This window comes from Pungitius pungitius, chromosome 21, assembly GCF_949316345.1.
Source record: "Pungitius pungitius chromosome 21, fPunPun2.1, whole genome shotgun sequence".
Lineage (NCBI taxonomy): Eukaryota > Metazoa > Chordata > Actinopteri > Perciformes > Gasterosteidae > Pungitius > Pungitius pungitius.
In genome coordinates this window covers 2,974,015-2,997,304 of record NC_084920.1, presented here as the reverse complement: position 1 = coordinate 2,997,304, position 23,290 = coordinate 2,974,015, and the positions used below count along the sequence as shown (strand labels likewise).

The window sequence follows — 23,290 nt, the reverse complement described above, 5'->3', positions numbered from 1 at the left end:
AAGGCACGCAGCCTCCATCCGATTCTTCCATTTGGGGAAAAATAACAGAAGAGCAATTTACCAACAAACAAAAAAAACAGGTGGGGAGACGAGGGGGGTGTTATGCATAAAACTGACCTGTTTATTCCAGCGCCCCGTCTCAACAAAGCCGGAACGTGCCCCGTTTCGTCATCGTTATCGGGCGCAAAAAAAAAAAAAAAAAGAACAATAAGACCCGTCAGACTGGAACCAGCGTCTCCACCGCGACCCGGGCGGAACCAAGCCGGACACGCTCCCTCGATGTGTGCGTCTGAGGAAGGGCGGAGAAGGCGCGCGGGGTGGGGAGGGTGAGACTGGGGGGGGGGGGGGGGGGGGTGCCTCGTTCCGGCGCAGTGTGCCGGGATGGATGGGGAGTCTCCTGGAGTCAGCGAGGAGGAAGGGTGGGCGTGCGTGCGCGCGCGCGTGAAAAGGAAAAGTGGAGCATCCTCCCCTCGTTGCCCGAGAAAACTGCTTCAGATGTTTAAAACACACAGTGGTCCAGTGATGCTGCGTCACATGGGCTCGCGGTCTTCGTGTCCTCGAGTCTCCGCCCAGCGGAGGACAAAAGTTCAGAAGATCGGAACTATCAGGTTTTTAAATCCAGGAAGAGGCCGTAACCACCGAGGCAGGGGGGGGGGGTTTACAAGGGGGGCGGGGGGTACATTGGGTAAAAGTGACCATCATATTTCTTTAATGGTGATGAAATAAGCACTCAAACATTCACCGAGACGTTAGATATTTATTAAAAGCAGCAGTGCGCCATCACCTGGAACACAGTTGTAACTACAAAAACATCTTAAAAACAAAAGCATTCGTGCCAAAAGCTTCATAAAACATATTTAAAATGAAGAAAAAAAAAATGAAAAAAGATCACTTTCCCATGGTGCTGAGGATGTTTGCCTGGTGAAGGGGGAGAAGAGGGAATTAGTACAGAGAAAAGAAAGCTCATCACTAAAAAGCTGCACAATGTGCAAATCTGCTCCATGGACGCATCAGAACGCAAGTCCAGTGGTTTTGGAGCTTCACGGTATTTGCGATCAGTGACAACGAGCTCAGTGGTCACTCTGCTTTTGCATAAATCAATAAGTGCATCTAAAATTCATGCTGTTGTCATTTGTTTTAATGCAATGAGTCGCAGATTTAATGGAAAAAAAGGGAGAGAAAAAAAACGCCCGTTTGAGACTGTGGCCGAATGAGCCGCTAAGAGCGACACACTGCGGCGTCAGCGCTCAGAGGTCATTCACCACAATGTCAACGCGCTTACTGCCGCTGGGCTCACATTACGGCCTTCCGTTTGAGTAAAAACGTGGGAAAAAAATAGGGGGGTTGGGGGGGGATTATATGCAAATGAAAGGTTACGGTTATTTTGTACTCCAATTCTGATCCACACTAATGTTTGACTCATCAATGTCAATATCAAGCAAGGAAGTCAGGGAGGACAAAGTAAGATTCTTGCAGATTTCAACAGCAATCCGTCAAAGAATAATTGAGAAATTTAACACATTTCCCTGTGGATTTGCTTACCTTCATGAAGGTGGAAAATCTTTTCGCCGTCATCCCCTCGATCTTCAACACATCCTCCAGCTGAAAATGGACAACGCAGTAGTTCAAGTTAATAACAATTCAGAAAAGCATCTTTGTCACACGAGAAGCAGACCCGAGCTCGACCCTTCCTCTACCGACCTTTAGGAAGTGACCGTGGATCTCCCTCCAGCCCAGGATCAGCTTGGCCTTTTTGTCGCCGATCTGCTGTAGACCCTTCAGCTCTTTGAGGGAACCCGTGTTGAGGACATGCAGGATTTTCTGCCTGGATTGCTCCAGCACAGATGTGTCGAGTTGGAATTCCCAACCGGTCTCCACAAGGTTCTCTTTACCATCTGGAGGCTGGGGGGGGGAAGGACACATGCAGAGTTGAGGCCAGTCTGCAGGGTATTTCAGATATACTAAAATGTAAACATCATACTGGCCCGAGAGAAAGGGTTTATTTTGACCTAATAAATTTGAGATGTTGCAGCATCAGTCGAGACAAAAAGAGAAGTGAGCCTAATGCGCCACGTCAGCCTGCATCCGATGCTTGCAATTCTGCAGATGTGTCGGGCTAAGTGCGTCCCGGTCGAGGCGTAAATGCTGACCTCAACCTGGTCCGAAATCGTTTTCACTTTCTTGACGCAGACAGACTGCTTTTTGACGACGGCGAGCTGCTGAAGAGGCTGGAGCTGGGACACTGAAAGGAAGTAAACCACACACACTAGTTTAAACCGTTGCCATTTAATGAAACACACTATTAGCAGGTGGGAGGCAGTTCAAATGCAATATTTAGTTTTTGTGTCCAGGGGCGAGAGCTACCACAGGATTCATCTCACATGCAAAACTGCTGAGGTTTTCTTAAATAACTCATGGTCAGGCTTCTACATCTTGGACTGAGCTCTCGTATCACATTGCAGCTCATCAATAACGGCAGTGATTCAACATGATAGAATTAGCGGATGAGTACTCTCCGGGGAAACATAAATAGAGGATTACACGACAGGGAAAAGGCTTCTTTTCAAGAGAATCCCTGCCAGTAGCATCCGGCACGTTGTTAACATCTACACGTGTTCCCCGTCACTACAAAGGAAACTCATTTCTGACTCCGCTGAATTCACCCAACTTCAATTTAACCGTCATTAGCCATTGAACCCATCCAACATGTCTGACCGACCTTGCAGCGGCTGGACCACGGCCTGCTGCTTATTGGCTTTGGTGGCGGCCGACTGCTTCCTCTGCAGAGGAGCCGCGCTGTTCTTGAAGGCCGGCTCATGTTTGGCATTGGACTTCTCTCCATCCAAACGACTGAATAGCATGGCCTTGCGCTCAAACTCCTTCTGCTTTTCTTTGAGCTCCTGTAGAGAAAAAAAAGAAAAAAAGTGCAAAGTTGCACGGTGGGTAACAAGACGACCAGGTGAGTCAACGCCAGATTTAAATGTGCTCTCACCTGGATCTCCTTGCGGGACTGGGCTACATCCTTCAGCATGCTGAGTTCACCTTTGTCCTGGCAGTTCATCATCAGCTTCTCCAGAGCTATCAGTCTGTCCATCACAGACGGGTCCGACAAACTGAAGAAAAAAAAAAAAAAAAAGCAGGTTGACGTTTAGGGGCAGCAGTACGAAGAACGCCTTCGAAACGCACCGAGATGTACAAGTCGAAGGGATTCATTATGCAGACAGATTCCTACAGAACAAGAACAGATGGCAACGGAGCAACGTTTGTATCTTTTCCAAACGGATCCCAGTGGACACGGCAGCTGCAGCCAATGGGAGCGCTGCCGAGAGGCGCCTTCGACACAAGCTAAAAATGTGGCCCGCTGAATCAAGGGCTACGGCCTCTTTGATGTGGCTGCAGCGTGGAAACATTTTCTCCAGTCAGAGAATGTCTGATCGGCCCCAAAATAACAGATATGTGATATTTGACCTGTCAAAGGGGGAAGACGGGGAGGAGCCATCGTGTTCGGTTTTCCGCTCGTCTTTGTGCTTCTTCTTGTGTGGCTCAGTGCCAGACCCCCCTGCTGCGTGGTCTTCTCTGGCTCGCTTCACTGAAAGATGATGGCAAAAGGGGAAGTTAACAGCTTGGGAGTCAGCGCACTTTGGCAACACTATCTGTAGGGACCTCGAGGAGTTTTAAGCAATTCAGATAAAGATGGCGAAGAACTAAAGCAGATGGGAGAACAGCATCATGGGAATATTCAAGGCATTCAGACGCAGCTAACTACAGGGGTTAGAATAAAGCCCGTATCAATGACATCCCTCACGCCCTTAAACAGCTTTTCGTCTTAGTCACCGTCCTCTAGGATGGTGACACAAGTGCCCCCTATTGGTCTTGGAACCCATTCTGTCAGCGCTTCCTCTCCTCGGCCTGTTACGTGTCCTCCTTGAATCAGACGCTCCGTTTTACTCACCTGGCAGCGCAGGCACCGCCACGGTTTCACAGGTGAAGGGCTTGTTCACAATGAGCTTCGACTTGGAGGCAAAGTTGAGGGCACCGAACGTATCAAAGTAGTATTTGTACTCTGGCGCGATGTTGGTTATCATGACGGAGTGCGACGAGCCACCCAGGGAGTCCTGAAGCAGCCGCGTCAGTTTGCTGTCTCGGTACGGCACGCGGACGGCGGCGCTCGAGTTGAGCGAGTCCACGACCTTGTTGAGCGTGAACAGGGACAGGTTGATGGCGCCGCTCTCCTTCAGGCGGATGCCCTGGTTGCCGGTGCGCCGGTTGTCCTCGGACCCGGCCAGGTCGATCAGGTACAGCTTTCCCGTCTGTTGCCTGTGGGGCGAGGCGCGCTGGGTCCGAACAACCTGGGTCACAGAAGAGATGCGTACTTAAATACACACGTCGTTTGACCGCCCAATGGATGGTTCTCCGATATTTAAACCAGGTTGCGTATCAAACCTTGATGAGGAGGATGGCATGGCTGCGGCTGGAGCGATGGTTGAGTTTGGTGGAGGCCGTGGTGCGATTCAGACTGGCGGGGACAAATTGTTTGTCGAAATCCGAGAAGCAGGAGATGGTTGTGTGAGTGAGGCCGGGGATGAAGATGTTCTTGTCCTTGTCCTCTCGGATTGGTAAATCCTGGGAGCTTGGCGACAGAAGATCTAGCACCTGAGAAAGACACAGATTATGCACCGGCAGCACGTTTATAAAGTTTAGGGATAAAGAAACGGAGCACCATGATGAGAAGTTGCCATTTCTTGGAACCAATAAATGTTATTGCCAAAACAAAATTTAAAAAAAAGTGGTAGTCTGACTTCTTTTTGCGTTCATTTGCAGTACAAGAACAAGCCTACAAATGACAGCGCCCTCGTTTCACTCTCTTTACAACGAGACACACCTGGACAGAAAACACCAGACTACCAAGCGACACTGCGCGTCAAACCGGCTGTACCTTTTCATTGTAGATTTCCAAATAAGACATGCCGATGCTGTAGTCCCATCCTCCTTCGTCGGCCTTGGCTTTGACCAGCTTGAAGACCTCGCGCACGGCTCGGGGGATCACACCAGGCTGATCCGAACTGCCCATCATGGTGTGGGTCTTACCTAGAAAAAAAAAAAAAAAAGAAAGGCATAATCATCCTACATTTTGTCAGGTGAATACATAGTTCACACAATTGCATCGACCTTTAACCCCCCGCATCAACAACGTGCAGTTTGGCAGCGACGTACCGGCTCCCGTGGGTCCATATGCGAAGACACTGGCATTCTGTCCAGTCAGGATGTGCGGAAGAATGGGCTTCACGGAGGACAGGAACACCTCCTGCTGAGTGGTCTTCTCACCATGAAACACGTCGAAACTGTCGGGACAACAAATCACGGATATAAAAACGAGACTTTAAAAAAAAAAAAAAAAAAAAAAAAAAAAGCAACGCGAGGAGTGGGTTTTAAGAAGGCGCCACTGACTGGTATTTGACGGTTTCTGTGGCGTTTCTCCAGTTGACGATCTCCAGGTTCTGGGAGTCCAGGCCTCTCACACACGGGCCCTCGTCCTTCTCGTCCTCGCTGCCCATGAAGGGTCGCAGGCGAACCGCCACCCGAACCCTGGACGTCTTCTTGGCCGCTCCGTCGGACGTCGCCACACGCTGCGCCATATTTGAACTAACATTTTAAAAAAAAGATGGGAGGGGGGGTTAAACGTGAGACCTGACGGTGTTTACCTCGGTGGCATGACGCAGTATGTGCGGGTTATCGACAACGTCTTCACCGCTAGGTAAACACTTGCAATTTCCCTCGAACGAGCCATTGCAACGGTGATTTTTTTTTACGTTACATCCTTCTCGGACTAAATAATACACGTGCTGCTTTACCAAGAGTGTTAACACTGTCGTCCTCGAGCTTACCAATATCGCTTGCGGGCTCCTTGTACAAACACTTTTGTTAATATCAGAGTTTCTCTTTCGGCAACATTTCCGAAGCCGTCTTTTAACAATGGCGCTGCAGCCTCGCGTCAACCGAACCCTTTTCAAATGCGGAGCGCTGCAACCGGAAACGACCGTCAGCCAATCAGAACTCACCCGCACAGTGGCGCCGATTTGACCTCCGGCGTCCTTATTATTATTATTATTATTGTTTTGATTATTATATCGTGTTCGCCGTCATGGTATGCAAACCTAAATATCAACCTCTTTAAATTCAGGAACTAACGCGATTACTGCAGCGAAGTGTGTTTGTTCAAACCGAGCGACGTGCCCTCGGGGCCCTGACTGCGATTGCGCGCTACGCAGGAAGTGGTCCCCGCAGTAGATCTCTAGAACACACAGCTCAACTGCCGTGTGTGGCCGGGGGCGTGTACGCACCATCCGCATGGTGTTAAGTCAACGGAAATGCGCGTACTCGCCATACCAACGAGCCAAAATGGCGCTATGTTTACGTCTCTGTGTAATCGTGTATTATCTCTAAAAAAAAGTCTCATGGAGAGCCTTGGTGATTTCATTCTCTGGGAAAGATAATTTGATCATTTCGCCGCACCATCGATCTACGAGGAACCGCACATTCGGTAATCAGCCTTTATGGCCCGTTTCTTATCTTATTGGGAGTTGCTATTCGGAAACAGCTGCCGGTTAGGCCGGGCGTTAGCTATTTTACCTACTTCAAATAAATGCATTAGTACGTTTTAATGTGCTGCTTTCCCTGCTTTCCATTAAGCAAAGACACCAGCTACCGTCCAGTTAACATGACCAGTCAAACGCGCATGCTGGCCACTCTTCACTTCTGACCGATTGCACATGACCAACTTCTCCTTGCACTAACATGCCTCTTCTCTCTTCTCTCTTTGGCAGATCTGTGAGCGCACGGTTCACCAGCAGCAGGAAGCATGCAGGCCGAGGCCGCAGACTCGTCCCTGAGAGAGTGCATCGAGGCTCTGGGTGTGAAGGACTCCGAGGAACCTGCAGCGGGCAAAGAGGAAGAGGAGGAGGGAAACGTGCACGAACACGACACGGAGATGACAGCTGAAGAAGACACGGCCAAAGGATCGAAGGAGGAAAAGGGTGATGAATTTAAAGCACACATAGCAGGTGGTGACTGGATGATGAACACGGGTCCGAAGAGGTGCCCGATGCACCTGGGCTGTTGCCTTTGTTTACTTTCCACGTGGCGTGGTACTAACGCTCCGTCCCTCCCTCCTCAGGTGAAGGCCCGGACGCGGGGGACAGAGAAGTGCACCGGGACGAGCCGCGGCCGGACGGGGGCGGAAAGCAGGCCGCCGGCGCGGACGGCGAATGGGAGCTGGCGTACAGCGACGAGGAAACCGAGGACTCCAAAAACTGGATGCCCCCCCCGGCGGAGATCAAAAGACTCTACGAGCTTCTCTCCCAAGGGGAGATGCTGGAATTGAACTTTGTGCCCCTCCCCAGGAGGCCCCCGACTCCAGATCGCACCCCGTCGCCTGAGCGGGAGGACGAGGAAGACGCAGGCAAGGAGAGGGAGAGGAAGGAAAGAGACCACAGGTGAGTACGACGCCTCGTCGATCTCGTCATCTGTTGATGAACGGCTAATGCGAAACCGTTTTCTTTTTGCAGGCCTCTCACTCCGACCGAGTTCGACTTTGACGAAGAGAAGACACAAGCCACTCCGAAAAACGCCTTTGTGAACAGACGCAGAACACCAGGTGATTATTACTGTTACTGTTCAAACCGCCGCGTCGTTGCCTCCTGAGAGCGCGGTGATTGTGACGGCTCGGTGTCTCCTCCTCCTCCCCCCCCGCCCCCCCTTTCCAGGATCCTCGGCCCGCCCCTCGGTGAAGAGGGAAGCCCGGCTGGACAAGGTGCTCTCCGACATGAAGCGCCACCGCAAGATCGAGGAGCACATCATGCGCACGGGGCGGGATCTCTTCAAGAGCGAGAAGAAGCTGGAGGAGGCCCTGTCTCCCAACAGCCAGAAGGAGCGGGAGAAGGAGAGGGAGCGCGACAGCAACCCCAACACCATCTTCTCCCCGAGGCAGAGGAGGTATTGAAGCGCTAACGCACGAGGACTTGCTCACAGACGAAAAGGGGGCCAAGTGCTTCCCCGGCTTTCTCAACACTTGAATTTTTTTTATCCAGCAAGTTTTGTATGTTTTGTATTTTGTATGTTGGCAATAAACATTTTAACCCAGGGGAGTGTTCACTGGTGTCAGCGTTCAGAATTCTATGGGTGAGAAGATCAATCCTTCTCCTAAAGGTATGTGTTCGGTGGTATATTAAGGATTGTGAATTTATATGAATAAAATAAGAGGATGTTTTGTAAATACCCATTAAATAACCTTTGAACATCATTTATACAGAAACCTGTCTATAGACATATGTAGTACTAGTCAAACGTTTGGATTTGAATGAGAACGTGTGTCCAAGCTTTTGACTGGTAGAAAAAGAAGAAAAAAAGGGAACAAAGCAGCCCTGATTTACATATGGGTTTACATTTCCCACAATGCCTTGCTAAACAAACATTCAAGTGACGATTTGTAAATTTTCTACCATCAGACCAAAGTTTAAATTCAATAAATACAAGAGTTGTTTAAGGTGGGATTAGTCTTTTAAAATGTGCCTGTAAAGCAGGAAACGAGGATGGTGGCTCCCTCTAGTGGTGGCGTGGTTTAGATCTGATGGGCAGTGATGATGTAACTGGGTTTTACCTTCATAAAAATGGCATTTGGTAAAATTCAACACTTACAAAAACACGGGAGGCAGAATCAGGACAGAGAAATATATTTGAGCTAAGTTGGAGTAACAATACAGCCTTCACATAAGGCCCAGAAGCATATAGTTTAATATGTATGCATTCAAAACCACAAACCAAATAAATAAATAAATACAAATAAATAACGAGTATTTTGTGGAATATACAGTACGTGGGTTGAAACGTTTTCGTATTGTCACGAAGCAACGGGCTGGATGCTCTGTGCTCGACATGCCCACAGTTCTCCAGATGTTTAGGTTTCGGAGCTCCGCTTCGTTTACTTTATTGACCCAGTTCTAGTACAGTGAAGCTAAAATGATGACGTTTGTTCTTACGAGGGTTCATTGAACCAGTGGCGAAAAAAAAACAAAAAAAAAAATGACCAAATGATCTTGTAAAATCTAAAAGGCTTAAAAACAATTCACAAACTTAATGGTTAAAACGAATGACTAAAATCATAAATAGTCGCTGTGGACAAGCGTGCTGCATGTCCATCACGAGGGAACGCTTCCCTACAAGATCCAACAAGCCTTTGTTTCCCTTCACAACAGCAAAATTAAAATGTATGGATCACTTCCTGTAATACGCCGGCCAATCAAATGGATACTTTCAGATTCATACCAGCACTAATATAAAAAAAAAAAAAACACTCATTTCACAGTGAAGGCTACTGTGCGTCACTTTGCTAAAAACGCTGTGATAGCAGTAAATGGAATGAGGTCGTATCTACTACACGGGGAGCAGTGGCGTAACGCTTTAGGGACACTATTCGTACACTTGGTTTGGAAAACAGTGAAATGTTTTGTGTTAATGCTGAAATGTCATTGTTCAAAAACATCTGTCGAAACCGCAGATGCAGATTTGAGACAAAAAAAAAAAACATTGACCCAATACTGAGGTGGAAATAAGGACAATTTTACATTGGCTATGTACATCCATCACATTTCTGTATCTCAGGAAGCCTCGTCCATCTCTTCCAGGGATGAAAATAAATAAAAAGCTAAAGAAACCAACGGGGAAAGGGGATAAGGCAGCAGAATACAGTCTTATGAGGTTATCTCCCTTCTAATGATGAGTCAGCCTGCAGGTTGGTTACATTTTGTTAGAGTGACAGTGACTACATAGAGGATACAGATATTAAACACTAACAAGTCAAAATACTGCTTGGGCAGAGGTTTTTTTTTTTTTTTCCCTTCCTTTTTTCAAAAGTCTTCATTACTAAACTGAATTTGGCCTTCCATCTACAGCCAATGAACTAACATACAATATTATACATTCCTATTTTCCTACTCTTCCTTTACCGCGAGGCAGAGAGGACCGAATTCGACCGACACGAGGGAAATCTCGCCCCCTTACGCTTGCTATACATCCAGGCAACTTCCTCGCAGGGCGGTGCACGTTCCGGATGACATCTCTTAAAAAAAAAAAAAAAAAAAAAAAAACACTGATCGCATTAAACAGGCCGAAGTGCTTGAGGGCCAGCAACCAAAATCGCTTTCGCCGTTGGGAGCTTCATTGCTGGCCGCCAACACTTCGGCCGTGTTTTGAGGCCTCGCCGTCTGTAGCTGTCTTCGTATTGCTACTTGTGTCAAGTCTCTCCTCTCTCACACACACACACACACCTTTCCTTCCTTCCTTCCTTCCTTCACATCCTCATGGGTACATTCGCCTTCCTCCCCTCCGTTCTTCTCAGTGGGCGGACATCTCCGGCTCAGAGGGGCGCGCGCTGTAGCCGTTGGCGGGCTGCTGCTGCGGCGGCGGCGCGCTGCCGTCCGCCTGCCTCCTCTCCTTGGCCGCGGCCGGGCGCCGGGAGCGGGAGGAGCCCGTGAAAAGTCGCACGGCGCCCCTGAAGATCAGGGAGAACCAATAGAGCTGGGGGGCCATGAGCAGAGCGGCGCCGAGGTTACAGTGCCACGGCACCGACAGGGGAACCATGTGGAAGGGAATGGACGCGTACCTGCACCCAAAAAGACATAAAAAGGGTTGGTTTTTTTCCCCCCCCCACTCTCCATAATCCACACGATGGAGCACGAGGGTGTGCAGCACGGCGTGAGGAAACAAGAGGCGGAGAGACAGACATACCTTCCGTAGGCGTAGTAGAGGTAAGGGAAGAGGAGGACTCGACAGATGAAAAAAGTGATCAGCATGAGAGCCCCGTTGACTTTGTGCAGGAGAGTGTGTTGCTGTTTGTACTGAGAGCAGAGAGGAGCAGAGAGGAGCAGATAGGAGCAGAGAGGAGCAGGGAGAGGGCCAAAGAGAGGGAAGAAAAGCAAGCAGTACAGTTGGGTGAAAGCTGGAGGGGTTCATCGTATTTGCCAATTGTTTTTCTATTGATAGCAACACGGCTTTATTTGTTATCAGCATGGACACAGCACGTCTAATCAAGGCACCAAGTGTGTGTGTGTGTGTGTGTGTGTGTGTGTGTGTGTGTAGCAGTGCTTTTGTCTCATTCGTTTACACTGACTCAACTTTATCTTGAACGTTCAACCTGCCAGTGAGACCACCCCTCCCCCCCACTTTCCTCACCATTCACAAGTTTCTCACCCTAGAACTAAACGGTGTGTCGTATACACGTGCCCCCCCCGTTGCGTACGAGCGGAGCGTCGAGGCCGCAGCTTTTATCCAGTTGTCGTTTATCACAAAGCGCCACGTGCACTGTGGCTAGCGGCGGGGGGGGGGGGCATGGTGTGGAGTGATAAGAGGGTGAAAGGACAAGCTGATACTGTATCCGCTCAAAATCCAGTCAAGATACTAGAAGCTATATCGAGAAGGCAAACAGCTGTGGCCGCATCAGATGGGGCGAGAGCAGTGGGGGGTGGGGGGGGGGGGGGTGGGGGAAATATTCATCGAGACACAACTACGCTGTTCATTCAAAAAGGTGGCAAGAGGTTTCCGACAGTGCTGTTCATGCAGGACGGTCAGCAGGAGCCGATGCAAATAAATTCCCCCACTGAAGGAAAATGGGGGCGTGGAGAAGAAATGAGGAGTGCAGCGGAACTGCAGTGTGACGCATGCACATGCAACGAGGCACAGGCCTCTCTGGGACACTCACCTGGATGAGAATCTTTCCTAAGCAGACAGACGGCGTGCTGAGCTCGGCCATGAACAGGACACCCTGGAAATAATCGCCCTTTCCTTGTCGCCAAAACTAAGGGAGCAAAAGGGTGGTGGGTTATTTTTAATACAATGAAATGACTTACAGCTTGGTGGCTTTGTGGATCTTGGGGTGCATTTCAAATCAAATACAGTAAATAAGCATCTAGCTTGAGGTAACAAGTGAAGCACTTTTCTTAGATGGCTTTTTAAGGTGTCCACAAGCATTCGGAGCTCCTGATTTACAGCAAAATCCGCAAGAATTAGTCAACAGAGAAAAAGAACAAAACAGTTTTGTCTTCTCAAATGGATTTTCTTACATGTTATTGTCTTATGGTTTAGTTAATGGATTACGATTGCTTTTCCAATTTGTTAATTACAAAAAAAAAACTGATGAGAAAATTAGGAAGATTAATTTATAAGAAAAACAGTAATTAGCCACGAATCAAGAATAAGATAATTACCACTGTAATGTACTTTGTTAAAAACTCCTAAAAAAGATCAATTTCCCAGCTGTTGGGAAGACATTTTAACAAAGTGAATCAACATGTAACAATACTGTGCACTAGGGCATCTATTTAGTCTGTAGCAATGTGAGCCGGTTACCACAGAGATGGGGAAGCAGACGGTGACCATGACAACGTGGTGCAGCACCATGAGGAACTCGCGACGCAAGTAGCTGGACATCGCTGTGCTCATGTGCTGGGGCGCTGCTGAGGCCTCCTCGTGCCCTTTGACCCGAAGCTTGTACCAGTAGCACATGAACATTGCGTAGATGTCATACATGAAATAGGGAACTGCAAACACGATGTAAGCGCTGGTCAGCCAATGCCTGGGAAGAGAGGAAGAGAAGCGAGACAGAATAGATACCGTTTGAATGAGATACATACATACATATAAATACAAAACTTCGGGTTCAATATCAAGTTGATTCGTTTTCTGTAAACATTTGTTCAGCCCATCTTAAAGCTTTGGAAATAATACATTTTTTCTTTGCATTTAAAAAAAAAAAAAAAAAAAACATTGACACACTGGTGAGGTGCAATATGTTCTGGTGCTCATTTCTTGACTTACTGGTCCTCCAGGATGTCCTCGCAGGAAGAAGCAATGATGTAGCCAGCTGAAGAAGCCATGACTGCCTGAATTGATGAAACCAACCTGGAGCAGAAAATGGCGAGATAATAAATAATGCATTTCTCATTTTGCCGATGCAGGGTTTACACTGTCTAGTTCATAACACGATACCAAAAGTAGAGCCCTGATCCTTTCATGCAAACTATATCTGCCGAAGGACCTCGGAAAGTTACATCATTTCAGCCGCACAATTAGAAATAGTTGCCCAAAAATAACAGACACGAGGCAACAATGTTGTCATTGAGTTAAAACAGGGTCTCACCTGGCGGATACAATGACTGCGTCGCCTTCGCTCCATCTTAGAGCTGGGATTGACTTCAGGCATTGTTTGGACAGCAGGAAAAGGCCTGGAAAGAACACGGACCCAGCGGCTAGAATGGTCAGCATGGTCCCAGGGCGATCCGTCCGAGAGGCAAGAAGTTCAGCGGGCAAAACTGGTCCTCGCGATCCGTCTCTTTCCCCCCCCCTTCTCTGAAAACACACCAACGCGCGAATAATCAACAGCGCGCTGCAGCAACTCCCATGTTTACAGCAGCGAGATAACAGACAAAGCTCATAATCAAAGTCCGACACGCGTGGCGACCTGCTGTTCGGGCCTTCGTTTAGAGGCCTCGCTGGAGTTGTACAAATGAAGATGGAGATGAAGATGATACATAGATAGGCATAACATGGAAAGGGAGGGGAGGCTGCAGCATGGGCAGAGCAACAGAAGGGCCTTTGGTGCTGCTCCAATCATCCATCACATGGACCATGTGCTGGTATTCTTACATTAGACCAGCTGACTCAAAACAAGTCGAAGTCCATTAGCGAAATACGCATTGCGTTTTTTTTCCTTCCTTCCTTCAACTTCTTCCGGTTTTTTTTTTTAAAACACTGAACGTATCGACACAGGAGCGTGTTGCCGGTGCTCATGTTGTTGTTCACCTGTGCGGAAAGCAAACGACGTGAATGTCAGCGAACCACGCGGGAGGCAGAGTGCAGGCGCACATGCCAACTGTTAAAGTTAACCTGAGCTTTAAGAACACTTTGTTTAAAATGGTGCAAACGTTTAAGTCCGAGGGGCACACGCCAAATGCGGTCGGCTACCGACGCTAGCTTAGCTAACGTCAGCTATAAAACAAGATTTAAAAAAAAAGAAGAAAAAAAAGAAGCTCAACTACAGAGCTCGTGCACCTGGTTATCGATCTGTATCGAGGGGAATTGGGTCAATCGCCATTTACGTGACTTGACCCACCGGGGAGTCGGCGAGCACGGACGCTTCTGCCAACCTTAGATGCAGCCCTTTGCCTAGGCAAGCATGCCCATGACGCCGCTGTGGCACCGCTAACAATGACGCTAACTGCGTTAGCATCCCTCCCGAAATGTGGGCTTACGGCACGTTAGCGGTCAGTCCCCGCCGGCTTATTTAGCAACCGTTTCGACTGGACCAACTCGAAATGCCTGTTAGCAAGATGGTAATCTGATATAACCGATGGTTGACCGCGTCGGGGTGCATAGTTTTACACGTGTTTGTGGTAACGTGAACACATCCAGTTAGCTTGTTATTTGTTTGTAGCACTTAGCAGTAGCAAATAAGCTAACGCTAATCGTGACCAAAATACCGGACTCAAGCTAACGTTTGACATCCTCAAAATAAATGAAAAACAAAAACAATCTCAAGCAGCATTTACACAAAGACTCCACGGGGTCCAGTCCAGCGGCTAGTCGAAAACTCGTGTCCTCCGGAAAGTGTTAGACGTTAGAGATGTCCCGGGGGTCTCCGCCTCGATGATCCGCATGTTTAAGTGGCCGCGTCGATGTCTGGTGGCTAGCGGCGGCTAGCGGGCGCTAGCTTGCAGGAGGTTAGCAGATCGACATCTATGAGAGGGTGGTTTGGCGAGAGCATCCGCGGCTGCCTGCTTCGAGCAAGCTTAAGCAAATCGCCACGTTTTAGGAAGAAAAACGGGTAGGAGAAAAAAAACCCTCAAAAAATGGGGGTTGGGGGTTGGGGGGGGGGGACAGTGACACGAGCTGATCCAGCGGGTGTCCGCGTCGCGTTAGCTCGTCCCGTCTCGCCGCTGCAGACAAGAGATGCCGCTGTCTCAGCTCCACGGATGCAACGTTGCCTCAAACAACGCGGAGGTCTGCAGCGCCAGCGAGTTCCTGCAGGTCAAAGCAGCAGCTCCTGTCATCGGGAGAGATGTGCACCAGTTACCATGCACAGCATTTGGTGCATTGGCGAAACAATGCATGGATGCCACTTAAGGAAAGGCATCTAATTCCAGATGTATTTTAACACTTCAAAAAAATAAAGGCATTTGCATTGAGACTATTATGTGTCTCTTTGACGGGTCGGTTATTTGACCTTTGACTGGACACGCATTCGCAAATAAGCTGATCAAGTATCTGTCCTTATCTGCACTCTGACAAAGATGCTGAGGTGTGTTTGCTCATTCCTTCTGATCTTTTGCAGCATTGCAAACCTCGGGAAAATTTGCAAAACAAGTAGATTGTGGAGCAAAGACTCCCTTTTGGTTTTGCTATGCACTTAATGCCATCAATTCAGCACACAAACTGGGAAGATTAACTTCACGATGTGATAGTGAGAAAAAAAAGTACAGGTTGAAAAACACGGCCTCTATCCTCCTCTACCAAAGGTCTGTTTAGGATTAGATTAAATATGTACTAAAAGTAAATCTACAATAATCTATGAATATTTTTCTCTAAAACACCAAGAAAGCAAACGTAGAAAAATACCAGCATTGTAACACAACTATTTAATGTAATGTTAGTATTTTTTTGAAAAAACTTGCATTGGAGTACCCACCTAATTTAAAGTACTTTTATATTTTACCCAGAACTCCCTACGAGCAGTACACTTTATGTAATGTACTATTGGCGTTTAGCTTTACCAGTGGCTTCTATCAAAGAACTAGTTAAAGTGATTTATAGGAAAAGTGATCTTTACACTTTTATGTATCAAGTGACAAAAGAAATCAGATCTTGCACTCTGGCTATCCAGTAAATGTAGTTTTCAGATTCATTTTTAAAGCAGTTTTGCACTTCACAGAAATCTCGAGTATATTTGAAATTACTGGGAAACCTGATGCGTCTTTGGAAAGTCACGTTGTCATGGGAACGTTTTAACTCAGCGTTTACATACATGTTCCCGTATGGTTTCGTTTTCATCCACCATCACTGGGTCATGCAGTAAAGGGCACATTCTGGAGTGTGGTGTCATTCATTTGTCAAATAAACCCCCAAAACTCAGAGTAACGGGATAATTTTTTACAGGTGTGCATCATCAAGTCATGATACTTCCTGCGTGATTTCACACAATAAAGTATCGCGAGTCACGTGACGATCAAGTATTACTAAAGCCTTTGTCTTGTGTCACAGGTGAAAGACTGAAATGGCAGTGAAGCAGATGAACCGATCAAGCACACAAAACAAAGTCCATTTACTCGTTTTACTTTAAATTGTCCAAATTACAAAATAATAACATGATCTCTACCGAATCTACAAAATAACATTTATGACTGTATTAAGCATCAAATTTGTTTTGCTCTAACAACCTTTTAGACATGCATACTGTTGAGAAATATAAAAATATAAATATAAATACATCCCATTAATATTCTTAATGAATCCATGACTAAGATTTGAAATATTTCATCGTAAAAGAATTAAAATGCAGTTGAGTACGATAAGGCATTAAGATGTATCACAAGAGCTGTACAGAATCCTAGAATAGAGGTAATATTTTTTTCTTAGTGTGATGGAGAAAACCTAAAATTAATGTTTTTAATAAATCACTAAATTTCCTCAACAGGAAGAACACATTTCCAAAGGAGAAGAAAAAAGAAACAACGCTACAAATTTTAAGCTAACATTAACACAAAACGGAAGAAGCACTCCAGTACAAAACCAGGATTTGTTTTACAGCATACCGTGTGGTGTTGTCAAACTCTCATTGTACTTTACAAGCCCTCTCAACACCACATCACGCACAATAGAAGTCAACGCAACCAAAGATATCCAACGGACAGGTGACCAGTCTTCATTTGATTAATGTAGATTGACAATGAACTGCGCTTTAGAGCATTATGTGCTATACAGAGTTAAATGACTAGATCTAATGCATACGTTTTTTTACTCATTGGGACTGGTACATAGAGAAAACAAAAAGACTATGGCAATGACAGTTACAATCAAATGAATGGCCGACGATGTTAAAATATTCGGAAATAAAAGCAAACACTTTCATAAATATTGTTTACAGCCAAATGACTTGGTGGAACTGCGAAAGGTTTCTTTTGTCACGACAGTTACCCAACGATAAGCATGACTGAGCTTAATTTCATGCAAAAGGTAGTTTGAGTGCAAGAATCGCCGTGTTAGAAGCCAAAGTGTTGATTAGCAGTCATGTAGTTGTTGTTTTTTTTTCTTTTCTTTTTTTTTTTTTTTTAAATGGCCAGACAATCGAGGAAGACTCGGAGCAAGAAAATTCAAGAAATCTCAACCCCATTTTGATCCTTGCTGAATCAAGCAATAACGACTTAAGGTGCTCGACACTCCTGAACATTACGGTATTCTCATCTCTGTTCCCTTAGAAAACAAACTAAGTACATCCCACATTTCCATACTGACCAGAGCACGTATGGCCTACCATCCTGATCCATAATCAGCCGTCTACACCCCAAAACACACAACTCCCTTCTACTAGTTTCTTCTTGACATTTCCCCCCCCCCCTCCAAGAGCTATTCTGTCCCGACTTCCTCTTTACGCAAGCCATTTGGATTCTTAGAAATTGAGCTGCAAAATGGAGTTAAGATCAGAGCTGGTGTGAGATATACAGTACTTGGTGCACTTGCAGAGAGCAGCCGATGCCAGGGTCGAGAGGGGGGGGGTGGGGTGGGGGGGTAATACAGTAGATGCTCACAATACCACAGTTTCACTGGAGTCTTGAACGCACGGGAGCATTCAGGAACATCTGGACAACACATCCATGTCTGTCGCTAGTGTCAATAAGCGACTTCGCTGCTCTATCGATACAGCTTCTTTTTCTTCTGATGCTCCCCCTCTGCAGCTCAGCGGCGATTCTGCCCTCGACTAGAGTTCCGCCCCCTTTTAAATCCTAACCATACCTATAAGTGGGGACGTTACAAAACTGAAACCGGATCAGCATCTACTCACAACCTTAACCTCGCCCTCTGCTTAAGGGACAGAGGTTGCTTTTATTTATTGCTAAGCTCTCTACTGCTAACTGTGAGATTGTGGCGCTGCGATGCTCGAGCAGTCCGTGACGAGCAGGTCCACCACAGTGTTTCCAGTGACGTACACGGTGGGCGCCGTCACCATATTGCTGAGGGAGACGGAGCTGCTGGCTGCCACGTTGGAGGTGATGGGGCTCGGGGCACCCTGGCTGTTGCTGTGGGTGCCCATGTGCCCCTGGAGCTGGGTGGGGGTCTTGCAGTGGACGCCGCACAGGTGGCAGACGAGTATACCGCCGGAGGTCGTGCCGAAGCCCCCGGGACTGTCCTTCCACTCCTGCCCGTGGTGCTTCTGGGCGTGGACGCGGAGGTACGTCAGCGTGGTGAAGCCTGATGAGGAGAAAACAGAGGGTCACATGATCAGATTCAATACGACCCGACGGAGGCAGCGCTAGTGGCATTTTGCATGATCAGGCAATCAATTGAAAACATTTAGGAAAGATCCTTTGAGGTGAAACTTACTGCGGTTACAGAGATGGCAAGCGTGGTGCTGTGACTGGTTGTGCACCCTCATGTGATCCGTGATGTAAGCGGCGGACAGGAGCTTGCCACAGATGTGGCACGGGACCTTCTCCTCGTGGCGAATCATATGCGCACGCAAACGATCCTTGGTGGCAAAGCTGGACTCGCACGTCTGAAAAAGAGATGGCATCGCTGAGTGATTATAGTGGAGGAAGCAAAAAAGAATGCACACACAAGAATGTGCAAGTAGTTTGAAAATGTGCCCTTCAAATAGTTGCTTTTATAGGATTGTTTGTTTCAAATATTGTCTCTTTCAAGTTACAGCAGCCAGTGTTCAAGAGCCCATTTTCCATGAAGATTTAAGGCTTTCTGCTGCTGCGTGTGAATGTAATAATTACACCTCAATTACACCTACTTTGTATTCTAAATGGCGTGACGTTTATCCAGATAAGCTTCCATGGTAAAACTCACAAGCTCCACTTACTCATGTCTACAGATCAGTACGAGTATACGAAAGTGCAGTAATGTACGAGACCTCGACAGCGAGTCACCTGAACGTCTACAAACGGCCTTTGTAAATATGACAGGACAAAAAAGAAAAGATGCTGTGTACAACTGGCACGTGCGGATGTCACACAGAGTAAACATGACGCACCGGGCATTTGAAGGGTCGCTCCGAGGAGTGTACCTGTCTGACGTGACTGTTTAGATGGTCAGGCCTTGGGGGAGAAAACAAGTAAACGTAATTAGTTCACCATTCTGAGAGTAGTCTGCTTTCTTGTCAAGAAGTCAGCAGAGTACATCGTTACTCTGTGCTTTAAATGTAAAGAAGCTCCAGCTGTTTCCAGTCGTTATGCTAGGCTAAGCTAAAAGGTGGCGTGTACGTCTTTCACCTGGAGAAAGCCTTGCCACAGTGGGGGCAGACGTAGGGCTTCTCCACCCCCCCCTGGTGGGAGCGCACGTGGTGGCTCATGCGGTCCTTCCTCTTGAAGCGCTGCTGGCAGATGGGGCACGAGAACGGCTTCTCGTCCGAGTGGGACAGGCGGTGGCGGTTGAGGTGGTAGACGTCGCGGAACGCCTTCCCGCACGTCTCGCAGGCGTGGTTCTTCCTCACCGGGTTGGGGTTTGGGTTGGCGGGCCGCTGAGGGCGAAGCAGAGAGGCGGATTAACACCCCGCAGCGTTTGGATGGGAAGCAGAAGTGTAGTTGTGACACAAAAACACACACATTCACAGTCGAACTGTAACCATGGAAATGCACTAATATCTCCTTGCGTGAGTCGTAGCGATGTTGCACTTGTGCAAATCATTTCTGGCATCGATTCACATGTCGACTAACTGTGTCCCACTGGATGGAGTCTCAATCAACGTTCACGCCGTTTGTGTCACAGAGAACATGCAGTGGAGCATGGGGTGGGTGGGGAGGGAGCTTCTAGCACGTTGTTTTCTCAAACTGGGTACCAGTGGCAAACACTGGGATGGAATGAACTGGTCACTGAACAGACTACCGCACGTGGACGTTTGTTGGCATTGAACACACGGGACAGTTTCAAAGCAGGTGACGCACAACTACTTAAAAGGTCCTAAAAAGTAACACAAAAAAATAGAAAAGGTGGGTTGACCTTCCCAGGCAGATTAGGAAACAACATGCTTGAAGGTTGGGGGTTGATGACAGCCATCTCCACAAGGCCCTGACCCACCTGTACTGTCGCCCCTGTGGCCATGACGACAGCAGCAGGAGGCGGAGCATGGGGGTTAACACTAGCCATTACGTTAGCCATGGCAACCCCGTCACCATCCCGACTACCCAGGTGAGGCTGCTGGGCCCCCGCCAGCACGACAGGAGGGGCGAGAGGGGGAGGCGCGGAGAGGTGCAGCAGGGAGAGGGGAACAGCGGGCCTCTCCAGCCTCCCTCCAGCCCCCACCGCCATCACCGGCGGGGCCGCCGCCGCCGCCACCTGGCCTGCCGCTCCCTCCTTCGCCCCCTCCGCCCGCTCTCTTGCCCTGTCCTTCATGCGTACCCCAGTGTGGACCGACTGGTGCCGCCGCAGGTTATAGTTGTTCTTGAACTGCTTGTTGCAGATGGCACAGATGTGGGCCGCGCGGGCCGGCCGAGACACTGGCTTCACTGGACCACAGGAAGGCGGGAGAGGAAGAGAGAGAGAGAGAGAGATCATTTCAAAGAGGTTTTGAATAAGCAGTGTTAAAATGTAATTAACTGGAATAATCAAAGTGTGTAGCCAGATGTATGGAATTTTAGAAAGTATCCCAAGCCCCTGCCCCCCAACTAATTTGAGTTCATACAAGGCATAGCTGAACAAAAAATATATTCACATTTTGCTTTGAAAAATTACCTTAAATGATAAAGTTAATATCATGTCATGTGCTTAGTTGTAGCTCTAAGAAGCATCAATGTTTTTTCTTAAGATATGCAAGTGAATATTTGGCCGGGTTTCAGTGACGTTACAATTAAGATCTAACAAAAGCAACCATACTAGCTTTAAAAAAAATACATATTAAGAGACTTTTACAACATGTCCAGATATCCTGGATGTTCAGATGTTGAACTTGGAGGTCTGATTCCTTGTATCCCTATCGATCTGAATTTCAACACTCTGCAGCTAAAATAATATTTTCACCTGCAAATAACAAAAATAATTCAATGCCTGTTTGTTTGCTTTTGTTTTTTAAAATCACCGACTCAAACCCTGGAAGTTATGCGGCACAGAGCTACGCGTCAGGCACTTGGTGTCGGCTCCACAGGTGCGCAGGGGGTCGCTCACCGGGCAGGGGATCCTCACTGAGGGCAGCAGTGTCCACAGTGGAAGGAGGCTGTGCTATGTGCTCTGTGGGTGGGGTTTGGGGAGAACTCGCATGCACGGGCATGAGCTCTGATTGGAGGCCCCCGTCCACTTGGTTTTGGGTGGGAGTATTCTGGAGAAGCAAGTAGAAGGCCGTCGCCAAAACGTAAACACAAGCCACAGGCATTATCTCGAGGTGCTACGTTGAAAACACGAGACGCGGGCAAACTGCGCGAAGTTAAAAAAAAAAATGTGAGGAGAGACAGATTAAAAGGAAGAAACAAACAACCAAAAAAAGAGGACCAGCAATGCCTTCTTAACAAGCCCTACCTGGAAGAGAAAATTGCTCCAAGAAGCGTCCATTTTGCGCCACGGTGATGGAGATTAGTCAGCTCCTGATTGGGATCGGGGAGGGAAGCCTTTGCATGGTTTGGATCGGCCCAACCGGGGATCGAGGCGCGAACGGCGTCGCCTGTTCCGCTGCAGAAACGACGGGCTGCTGGATTTTTTTGTGTGGAGAAGCGTGAACAAAATAAAATCGTTTCTTTGTCATTGGAGTAGCCGGGGATGGTGTCGATTAAAATGCACGCAGCTGATGACTAACGCAGGCTGCGGTGCTCGGGCAGCAGGCCGGGGTCCAATAATGGCCTGTTTCTCTTTTCACTTTGGTTAAACTTTTAAGTTCACTGAATACTGAGCTTCCTAAAAAAGACGCATTATCACACAACAAAACTGTTTTTTTTTAAAAACACTATAAAAAAAAAGACAAACCGCATTTACAGTCTCACACTTTCGCCATAAAAACACACAACCAGTCTACGGGAAACAAATGCATTTTTACGCAAAAGAACCAATATGGGTTATAAACACACGTATCTGGCGGCACGGAAGCTCATGCTTTGTTTTTAATTTATAAATCTATTTTTTTTCTCGCTCCGATTTCTCCCGATAGGCCAATCGGGTGTTTTGTCGAAGCCTCGTTGTTGGATTCAAGCCCTGACCCCGGCGAGCGGCGCTCTCGCCGGGCCGCAGCCTATCGCTCCACCTCGGCCGTTCAGCTGCGAGGATGTCATCTTTCTTTTTTTATCGCCCGCGCTCCCTCCTCCCTCCCTGTCTCTTTCTTCCTTTTCTTTTTTAATTCCTCTTTCTTCTCCCCCTCCTCTCCTTTTCTCGCAACGCTGTAGTCCCGCTTGCTCTTAAAGGGATGGGGTTTCCTTCTTTGGACACCCCCCTCCCCTCCCCCTCTCGCTTCCGTCTCTCTTCGGCGAGGCCCGTCCTGGCGCCTTCCTTCCCGGTTTTTTTTCGGTTGGCCGACACAAAATAAAATGCAGCACGGTCGGGTTTTTTTTTTTTCTTGTTCTTTTTCTTCGCCTTCCTCCCGGCGACAGGAAACCGATTTCTTAGCGCAGCGCTCGAGGCCGCCGGAATGTTTTCTATTAACGGCCGGATGACGCGTCTTAAAGGAGAGGGCGCGCGGGTCCTCCGAGTCGGCCGTTAATAATGACGTCAGAGTCGGCTTCGGAAACACACGTCGAATGCACGGACAATAGACGAGAATACGGAATGATTCACTTCCTGTTTGGGTAATAAAATACACAATTATCAGGTTAAAGACGCAACACGATAATCAAAAAAATTATTTGGGATTTAAAATATATGTGATTGTATTATGTAAAACATTTAGGGGTTTGACTGTTCGTCAGACGAAATAACACATTGTGACATCACATTAATTAATATATATGTCAACATGGCCTTTGAGGCATAGAAACATGATGCTATTTTTACAAGTTTCAGGGTTTTGATGGACCCAATTGTATTAGTGAAGAAGAATTAGAAGCCCAAGTTG

The 23,290-nt window shown here is 47.6% G+C and overlaps 4 protein-coding genes across 8 annotated transcripts; 1 reads left to right on the top strand and 3 right to left on the bottom strand.

Annotated features, from left to right (window-relative positions):
- Positions 1 to 737: 737 nt before the first annotated feature.
- On the bottom strand, positions 738 to 6,198 carry kif22 (kinesin family member 22). 2 transcript variants are annotated; one of them, XM_037463265.2, is made up of 13 exons: positions 6,060 to 6,198; positions 5,449 to 5,643; positions 5,215 to 5,342; positions 4,937 to 5,088; positions 4,444 to 4,653; positions 3,953 to 4,349; positions 3,469 to 3,589; positions 2,993 to 3,113; positions 2,720 to 2,900; positions 2,151 to 2,242; positions 1,702 to 1,902; positions 1,543 to 1,602; positions 738 to 918 (listed from the first exon to the last, which is right to left on the bottom strand). In XM_037463265.2, exons 2-13 carry the CDS (start codon positions 5,634 to 5,636, stop codon positions 889 to 891), a joined length of 1,881 nt encoding a protein of 626 aa, XP_037319162.2. In that variant the 5' UTR covers positions 5,637 to 5,643; positions 6,060 to 6,198; the 3' UTR covers positions 738 to 888. The 2 variants fall into 2 exon arrangements, with proteins under 2 accessions (XP_037319162.2, XP_037319161.2); XM_037463264.2 differs by lacking the exon at positions 6,060 to 6,198 and adding an exon at positions 5,886 to 6,035.
- A 152-nt stretch (positions 6,199 to 6,350) lies between these two features.
- On the top strand, positions 6,351 to 8,139 carry pagr1 (PAXIP1 associated glutamate-rich protein 1). 2 transcript variants are annotated; one of them, XM_037463382.2, is made up of 5 exons: positions 6,351 to 6,541; positions 6,825 to 7,034; positions 7,175 to 7,493; positions 7,566 to 7,654; positions 7,764 to 8,139. In XM_037463382.2, the coding sequence occupies exons 2-5, from the start codon at positions 6,860 to 6,862 to the stop codon at positions 7,997 to 7,999; spliced, it is 819 nt and encodes a 272-aa protein (XP_037319279.2). In that variant the 5' UTR covers positions 6,351 to 6,541; positions 6,825 to 6,859; the 3' UTR covers positions 8,000 to 8,139. The 2 variants fall into 2 exon arrangements, with proteins under 2 accessions (XP_037319279.2, XP_037319278.2); XM_037463381.2 differs by having other exon boundaries at positions 6,825 to 7,061.
- A 574-nt stretch (positions 8,140 to 8,713) lies between these two features.
- On the bottom strand, positions 8,714 to 15,166 carry tlcd3bb (TLC domain containing 3Bb). The gene is made up of 7 exons (XM_037463374.2): positions 14,598 to 15,166; positions 13,190 to 13,398; positions 12,868 to 12,951; positions 12,400 to 12,625; positions 11,753 to 11,848; positions 10,783 to 10,892; positions 8,714 to 10,657 (listed from the first exon to the last, which is right to left on the bottom strand). The coding sequence occupies exons 2-7, from the start codon at positions 13,312 to 13,314 to the stop codon at positions 10,390 to 10,392; spliced, it is 909 nt and encodes a 302-aa protein (XP_037319271.1). The 5' UTR covers positions 13,315 to 13,398; positions 14,598 to 15,166; the 3' UTR covers positions 8,714 to 10,389.
- A 1,195-nt stretch (positions 15,167 to 16,361) lies between these two features.
- On the bottom strand, positions 16,362 to 22,962 carry mazb (MYC-associated zinc finger protein b (purine-binding transcription factor)). Of its 3 annotated transcripts, none has more exons than XM_037463294.2 (7): positions 21,772 to 22,962; positions 21,424 to 21,574; positions 20,341 to 20,768; positions 19,536 to 19,783; positions 19,298 to 19,361; positions 18,643 to 18,814; positions 16,362 to 18,510 (listed from the first exon to the last, which is right to left on the bottom strand). In XM_037463294.2, the coding sequence occupies exons 1-7, from the start codon at positions 21,802 to 21,804 to the stop codon at positions 18,170 to 18,172; spliced, it is 1,437 nt and encodes a 478-aa protein (XP_037319191.2). In that variant the 5' UTR covers positions 21,805 to 22,962; the 3' UTR covers positions 16,362 to 18,169. The 3 variants fall into 3 exon arrangements, with proteins under 3 accessions (XP_037319191.2, XP_037319194.1, XP_037319192.1); XM_037463297.2 differs by having other exon boundaries at positions 19,331 to 19,361; positions 20,662 to 20,768; positions 21,772 to 22,949; XM_037463295.2 differs by having other exon boundaries at positions 20,662 to 20,768; positions 21,772 to 22,947.
- Positions 22,963 to 23,290: the final 328 nt, after the last annotated feature.

What these genes read in the sequence shown, in the direction of transcription:
- pagr1 (XM_037463381.2), top strand. Translation starts at nt 6,860, where the DNA reads ATGCAGGCCGAGGCCGCAGACTCGTCCCTGAGAGAGTGCATCGAGGCT. An exon ending in AGGAAGGAAAGAGACCACAG is followed by an intron (nt 7,494 to 7,565) that starts GTGAGTACGACG and finishes TTCTTTTTGCAG; the next exon opens with GCCTCTCACTCCGACCGAGT. An exon ending in GAACAGACGCAGAACACCAG is followed by an intron (nt 7,655 to 7,763) that starts GTGATTATTACT and finishes CCCCCTTTCCAG; the next exon opens with GATCCTCGGCCCGCCCCTCG.
- kif22 (XM_037463265.2), bottom strand. Translation starts at nt 5,636, where the DNA reads ATGGCGCAGCGTGTGGCGACGTCCGACGGAGCGGCCAAGAAGACGTCC. An exon ending in ACAGAAACCGTCAAATACCA is followed by an intron (nt 5,343 to 5,448) that starts GTCAGTGGCGCC and finishes TTGTCCCGACAG; the next exon opens with TTTCGACGTGTTTCATGGTG. An exon ending in GATTTTCCACCTTCATGAAG is followed by an intron (nt 919 to 1,542) that starts GTAAGCAAATCC and finishes CCCCTTCACCAG; the next exon opens with GCAAACATCCTCAGCACCAT.
- tlcd3bb (XM_037463374.2), bottom strand. Translation starts at nt 13,314, where the DNA reads ATGCTGACCATTCTAGCCGCTGGGTCCGTGTTCTTTCCAGGCCTTTTC. An exon ending in GCAGTCATTGTATCCGCCAG is followed by an intron (nt 12,952 to 13,189) that starts GTGAGACCCTGT and finishes TTTCTGCTCCAG; the next exon opens with GTTGGTTTCATCAATTCAGG. An exon ending in TAGGAAAGATTCTCATCCAG is followed by an intron (nt 10,893 to 11,752) that starts GTGAGTGTCCCA and finishes CTCTGCTCTCAG; the next exon opens with TACAAACAGCAACACACTCT.
- mazb (XM_037463294.2), bottom strand. Translation starts at nt 21,804, where the DNA reads ATGGACGCTTCTTGGAGCAATTTTCTCTTCCAG. An exon ending in CCACAGGGGCGACAGTACAG is followed by an intron (nt 19,784 to 20,340) that starts GTGGGTCAGGGC and finishes CTTCGCCCTCAG; the next exon opens with CGGCCCGCCAACCCAAACCC. An exon ending in TTGCCATCTCTGTAACCGCA is followed by an intron (nt 18,511 to 18,642) that starts GTAAGTTTCACC and finishes TCTCCTCATCAG; the next exon opens with GCTTCACCACGCTGACGTAC.